We start from the raw sequence: 6,508 nt of genomic DNA on the forward strand, positions 1-6,508 counted from the left end.
CCGGCGCCGCGGGGAGCCGCGCGGACGGGCCGCGCCGGGTCGGAGCCGGCGCCGCCGGGAGCCGCGCGGAGGGGCCGCGCCGGGTCGGAGCCGGCGCCGCCGGGAGCCGCGCGGAGGGGGCCGCGCCGGGTCGGAGCCGGCGCCGCGGACGGGCCGCGCCGGTCGGAGCCGGCGCCGCGGGGAGCCGCGCGGACGGGCCGCGCCGGGTCGGAGCCGGCGCCGCGGGGAGCCGCGCGGACGGGCCGCGCCGGGTCGGAGCCGGCGCCGCGGGGAGCCGCGCGGACGGGCCGCGCCGGGTCGGAGCCGGCGCCGCGGGGAGCCGCGCGGACGGGCCGCGCCGGGTCGGAGCCGGCGCCGCGGGGAGCCGCGCGGACGGGCCGCGCCGGGTCGGAGCCGGCGCCGCGGGGAGCCGCGCGGACGGGCCGCGCCGGGTCGGAGCCGGCGCCGCGGGGAGCCGCGCGGAGGGGGCCGCGCCGGGTCGCAGCGGGCGCCGCCGGGAGCCGCGCGGAGGGGCCGCGCCGGGTCGGAGCGGGCGCCGCCGGGAGCCGCGCGGAGGGGCCGCGCCGGGTCGGAGCCGGCGCCGCCGGGAGCCGCGCGGAGGGGCCGCGCCGGGTCGGAGCCGGCGCCGCCGGGAGCCGCGCGGAGGGGGCCGCGCCGGGTCGGAGCCGGCGCCGCGGACGGGCCGCGCCGGGTCGGAGCCGGCGCCGCGAGGGGCCGCGCCGGGTCGGAGCCGGCGCCGCGGGGAGCCGCGCGGAGGGGGCCGCGCCGGGTCGGAGCCGGCGCCGCGGGGAGCCGCGCGGAGGGGGCCGCGCCGGGTCGGAGCCGGCGCCGCGGGGAGCCGCGCGGAGGGGGCCGCGCCGGGTCGGAGCCGGCGCCGCGGGGAGCCGCGCGGAGGGGGCCGCGCCGGGTCGGAGCCGGCGCCGCGGGGAGCCGCGCGGAGGGGGCCGCGCCGGGTCGGAGCCGGCGCCGCGGGGAGCCGCGCGGAGGGGGCCGCGCCGGGTCGGAGCCGGCGCCGCGGGGAGCCGCGCGGAGGGGGCCGCGCCGGGTCGGAGCCGGCGCCGCGGGGAGCCGCGCGGAGGGGGCCGCGCCGGGTCGGAGCCGGCGCCGCGGGGAGCCGCGCGGAGGGGGCCGCGCCGGGTCGGAGCCGGCGCCGCGGGGAGCCGCGCGGAGGGGGCCGCGCCGGGTCGGAGGCGGCGCCGCGGGGAGCCGCGCGGAGGGGGCCGCGCCGGGTCGGAGGCGGCGCCGCGGGGAGCCGCGCGGAGGGGGCCGCGCCGGGTCGGAGGCGGCGCCGCGGGGAGCCGCGCGGAGGGGGCCGCGCCGGGTCGGAGCCGGCGCCGCGGGGAGCCGCGCGGAGGGGGCCGCGGCGGGTCGGAGCCGGCGCCGCGGGGAGCCGCGCGGAGGGGGCCGCGGCGGGTCGGAGCCGGCGCCGCGGGGAGCCGCGCGGAGGGGGCCGCGCCGGGTCGGAGGCGGCGCCGCGGGGAGCCGCGCGGAGGGGGCCGCGCCGGGTCGGAGGCGGCGCCGCGGGGAGCCGCGCGGAGGGGGCCGCGCCGGGTCGGAGGCGGCGCCGCGGGGAGCCGCGCGGAGGGGGCCGCGCCGGGTCGGAGGCGGCGCCGCGGGGAGCCGCGCGGAGGGGGCCGCGCCGGGTCGGAGGCGGCGCCGCGGGGAGCCGCGCGGAGGGGGCCGCGCCGGGTCGGAGCCGGCGCCGCGGACGGGCCGCGCCGGTCGGAGCCGGCGCCGCGGGGAGCCGCGCGGACGGGCCGCGCCGGGTCGGAGCCGGCGCCGCCGGGAGCCGCGCGGAGGGGCCGCGCCGGGTCGGAGCCGGCGCCGCCGGGAGCCGCGCGGAGGGGGCCGCGCCGGGTCGGAGCCGGCGCCGCGGACGGGCCGCGCCGGTCGGAGCCGGCGCCGCGGGGAGCCGCGCGGACGGGCCGCGCCGGGTCGGAGCCGGCGCCGCGGGGAGCCGCGCGGACGGGCCGCGCCGGGTCGGAGCCGGCGCCGCGGGGAGCCGCGCGGACGGGCCGCGCCGGGTCGGAGCCGGCGCCGCGGGGAGCCGCGCGGACGGGCCGCGCCGGGTCGGAGCCGGCGCCGCGGGGAGCCGCGCGGACGGGCCGCGCCGGGTCGGAGCCGGCGCCGCGGGGAGCCGCGCGGACGGGCCGCGCCGGGTCGGAGCCGGCGCCGCGGGGAGCCGCGCGGACGGGCCGCGCCGGGTCGGAGCCGGCGCCGCGGACGGGCCGCGCCGGGTCGGAGCCGGCGCCGCGGGGAGCCGCGCGGAGGGGGCCGCGGCGGGTCGGAGCCGGCGCCGCGGGGAGCCGCGCGGAGGGGGCTGCGCCGTGTTTGCCAGTGCGTGCCGGCAGGTGCAGTTTTTGCGGACTCGGCTGCCGGGCTGCTCTTAGGCGTGTGCGACGAGGTGTAGTCCTTCCTACCGCCGCGGCCCCCGCGGCACGGCACGTGGTCTAGTTCTGTTGCCGGTTTCGTGTGTTTTCCTGCGGGCTTCCAGCTGCTCCTTGAAAAGCGGTGTTACCGGCTGTGGACAGGAGCTGCCGCGGCTGAAGCTGGAGATGCCATAGAAACGTAAAGAAGAAGAAATCGAAGGCCATCTGGCTGGCAGCTGTCTCCTGCTGCAGGCAAGAAAGAGCCTGCCTCTCCGGCTGAGGAAGGATCATCCTTTGTAGTGCACAGCAGGCCAGGCTGCCAACACGGACCGCAGGGTTTGTATGCATCACCAACAGCGCGGTACGGCCACGAGCCATTGCATGAGTGAGCAAGGATACTTGTCTAGGAAGCCTTATCTCGTAAGAGCTGTGAGACACCCATATATTCTCTTAGGTGGAGGACAGCCAAGCGACCAGAGTTGCAGAAGAGGAAGGGAGGAGAGAAGGAGAAAGAAGCGTCTGAACTGTCAAAGTCTCCTGGCAGCACCAAGAGCGAGAGCTGCGGTGAGGGTGAGTCCCGGGCCCTCGAGGCCCTGTCTCCCCTCTTGTGCATCCTGGGCCCTCCCTGCCTCTCTCCTGGCCCCCTCTCTTTCACATGCTCTTGTGAGGTTTTTTTTCTTTTTTGTCTCTTCCCCTGTACCTCTCCTCTTCTCTCTATTTTTGTGTCCTGCTCCCTCTCCCTTTTTTTTTTTTCATTCTCTGTCTCTGTCCTGTAGGCATCACTGCGTTGCTTTTCCATCTCTTTGTCCTGATCTGCATCCGTCTTTTTTTCCCCAACAATTTCTTTGGCCTGTTCCCTTGCATTCTTTTCCTCTCCGCGCCTGTACATGCCGCGCCGTGTCCCTGCCTTCCTCTCTCTCTTTCTCTTTCCATCTCTTTCTCTATCCCTTTGTCTTGCTTACTATCACTGTTTTTTTTCATTGTGTATCTCACTGTCCCAGTCCTTCTTCCTGTTTGTCTCTTACTCTCTCTGACCCTTTGTGCTGCTCCCTGCCTCTTTTTTTTTTTTTTGTTCTCCATCTCTCTGCAGGGCTCCTAATACCTCTTTTTCTTTCTCTAACCCCCTGTGCTTCTCATGGTCTCTGTCTTTCTCTCTCTTGTTATTATTCTTGTCTGTTGCTCTGTCTTGCTTTCTGTCCTGTTGTTTCTTGCTATATCCCTTTGTCCCACTCCCTACCCATATTCATATTCCTCTCTGTCCTGTTGACCATCCCAGATTTTTTCCTCCATCCTCATCACGCTGCTGCCCTGATTTTTCTTTTTCTGCCCTGCTCCCCGTTGCTCTTTCTGTCTCTTCTCGTCTGTCTTTGCTGCTTTTTTCTCCATCTCTGTGCAGATCCCTGTACCTTTTTTTTCTTGCTGTCCCTCTGCCCTGCTTCCTCTCACTATCTTTTCTGTCTTTCTCTCTCTGTCCCATGCCCTCTCCCATCCTTTCTTACTGTATCCTCCTGTCCAGCTAGCTCTCCATTCTTTCCTTGCTCTCTTCCTCAGTATTTTTTCTTTCTCTGTAGCTCTCTCCCACTGCCCATCATAGTTGGTTTTTTCCTCCAATGCTGTTCTACTCTCTGTCCCTTTTTTCTCTCTCTGTCATTCTGTCATGCCCCCTGTGTGTATTTTTTAATTCCTCCGTCTCTATCCTGCAGCCCATCACTATTTTTTCATCTTCCATCCCTTTGCCCTGCTCCCTGTCCTTGTTTCTCTTTCCGTTTGTTCTGCCTCCCCATCCTTTTTTCCTTTCTTGTTCCATCTCCCTGTCCTGCTTCCTGTCCCCCCCCGATTCTTTGTCCTTCTCCTTGCCTTTCCCCCGGTTTCTCTGCCCTGTTCCCTCTTTGTTTTTTTTGTTCTCTGTCACTCTATCCTCCTCCCTGTCACTGTTTTTTCTCACTCCATTTCTGTCCTGCAGCCCAGTGCAGTTTTTTTCTTCTCCTTTCCTGTCTCCTGCTGCCCATTGTAGGCTTTTTCCCCTCCATCTCTGTCCTGCTCCCTGTCTCTTATTTTTGGCTGCCTTTCACTTTGTCCTGCCTCCCTGTCCCTTTTTTCTCTCTCTGTATCACCTTGTCTTGCTCCCTGTCCCTGTCTTTCTCTGACAATCAGTGTCCTGCTCCTTGTCCTTCTTTCTCCCCTCTATCCCCCATCCTTCTTGCTGTCTTTCTTTTTTCTCTTTCTATCCTTCTGCTCCAATGCTTCTTTCTCCACCTCTGTCCTGCTCCCTGCCCCTTGTTTCCTCTCACTCTTCCTCTGTCCTGCTTCGTGTCCCCGTTTTTTCTGCCTTTATTTCTCTGTCCTGCTGCCTGTCCAGTTGCTTCTTGCTATACCTCCCTGTTCAGCCAGCTCTCCCTTTTTCCTTTCTCTCCTCCTCTGTCCTGCTCCCTGGCCCTTTTTTCTCTTCCTCTGTCTCTGTCCTCTAGCCCATTGCTGGTTTTTTTCCCCCTTCTTGCTCTCTTTGTACAGATCTGACCCTCTCTTTATTTCTCAATCCCTTTGTCCTGTTCCCTGTCCTTTTTCTCTCTTTGTTTGTATGTCCTGCGCCCTGTCACCATCTGTGTCGCTCCTTTGTTCTTCCTCTCCTCCCCCCGCCCCGTCTCTCTATCCCTCTGTCCTGCTCACCGACCCTACATTTTCTTGCTTCATCTCTTGGCAGGGCTCCTTGTCCCTGTTTTTCTTGATTTCGCTGCCTCTCTGACCTTTTCTTTCGACCTTTCTTTCTCTCTCTGCTCCTCGGTCTTCTCTCTTGTCTTATTTTTCTCTTTCTAGCCCCCTGTCCTGCTCCCCATCACTGTATTTTCTTTCTCCATTTCTCTGCCCTGCTCCCCATCCCTCTCTTTCTTTCTCCATCCTGCTGTGCTGCTCCTCATCCTTCCTTCCCTCTCTCCCTCCCTCTTTCTCTGTTGTTATCCTTGCGTCCCTCGTTGTCTCTCCACCCCTCTGTCCTGCTCCCCATCCCTAATTTTCCTTTGCCATTTCTCTGTCCTGCTTTTGGTCCCTGTTTTTCCTCTGGCTCCATCTCCCTGTCATTCTCCCTGTTGCTCTTGCTTCCTCTCTATTCCAGTGTCCTTCTCCCCATCCCTCTCTTTTTCTCTGTATCCCATTTTCTTGCTCCCTGTCCCTCGCTTGTTTCCTGTATCCGTCTCTCCTTCCTCCTGTACTCCTTTCCCCTTGCCCCCGCCTCTGGCCTGGTGCTTGTCACGGGTTTTTCTTTCTCCCACTCTCTGTCCGGGTTGTGTCACTCTCTCTCTGTCCCTCTGTCCTTCCTCCAGCCTGTATTTTCCTCTTTCTACCCCTGTGCCCCTAATGGTTCTTTCTCCATCTTTCAGTCCTGCTCCCTGCCCGTTTTTTTGGTCTCACTGTCCATCTGTCCTGCTTCCTCTCCCTGGTTATTCTGCCTTTATCCCTCTGTCCCGCTGCCTGTCTCCTTGTTTCTAGTTATATCCCCCTGTCCAGCTAGCTGTCCTTTTTTTCCTTTCTCTCTTCCCTCCTCTGGCCCTAGTTTTTCTTCCTCCATCTCTGTCCAGCAGCCCATCATTGTTTTCTTTCCTTTTCCATCTCTTTGTCTTTATCTGCATCTGGTTCCCCCCACCCTGCCCTGAGTCCCTCTGTGCTGTTCCTTGTCCTGCTTTTTGTCTCTCCATGTCCCATGCTCTATCCCCATCTTTCTCTCTCTCTCTCCCTCCTTCCTTTTCCCTCTTTCTTTTTCTCTGCATCCTTTTGTCCTGTTGCTCATCAATATTTTTTCCTTCCATTCCTCTGTCCTGCTCCCTGTCCCTTAGTTCTCTGTCAATCCCTCTGTCCTGTTGCCTACAATTATTTTTGCTGTCTGCATCCTGCTGCCCTGCTTCCTATTCATTTCTTTTGGCTCTGTCATCCTGTCCGGCTCCCCAGCAGCATCTTTTCTTCCTCCAGCTCTCTGATCTGCTCCCTGCCCCCTTCTTTTTCTCTCTGTCATTCCTTCCACTTCCCTGGACCTCTTTCTCTGCAATCTTGTGTTCTGCTCCCCGTCCCTCTCCATTTATATCCCACTGTCCTGGTCCCCGTCCCTCTCTTTGCCTCTCTATCCCTCTGTCCCTGTTCTCGTTCCTGTT

The 6,508-nt window shown here is 65.0% G+C and overlaps 1 protein-coding gene across 1 annotated transcript; it reads left to right on the forward strand.

Moving 5' to 3' along the window:
- Positions 1-2,574: 2,574 nt before the first annotated feature.
- On the forward strand, positions 2,575-5,107 carry LOC142076758 (uncharacterized; the record flags this gene model as incomplete). Its single annotated transcript, XM_075139135.1, has 2 exons — positions 2,575-2,705; positions 2,824-5,107. Coding segments are annotated over 2 exons (2,194 nt in total), but the record flags the coding sequence as incomplete, so codon positions are not given.
- Between the last annotated feature and the right edge of the window lie 1,401 nt (positions 5,108-6,508).

This window comes from Calonectris borealis, unplaced genomic scaffold (genome assembly GCF_964195595.1).
Source record: "Calonectris borealis unplaced genomic scaffold, bCalBor7.hap1.2 HAP1_SCAFFOLD_111, whole genome shotgun sequence".
NCBI lineage: Eukaryota > Metazoa > Chordata > Aves > Procellariiformes > Procellariidae > Calonectris > Calonectris borealis.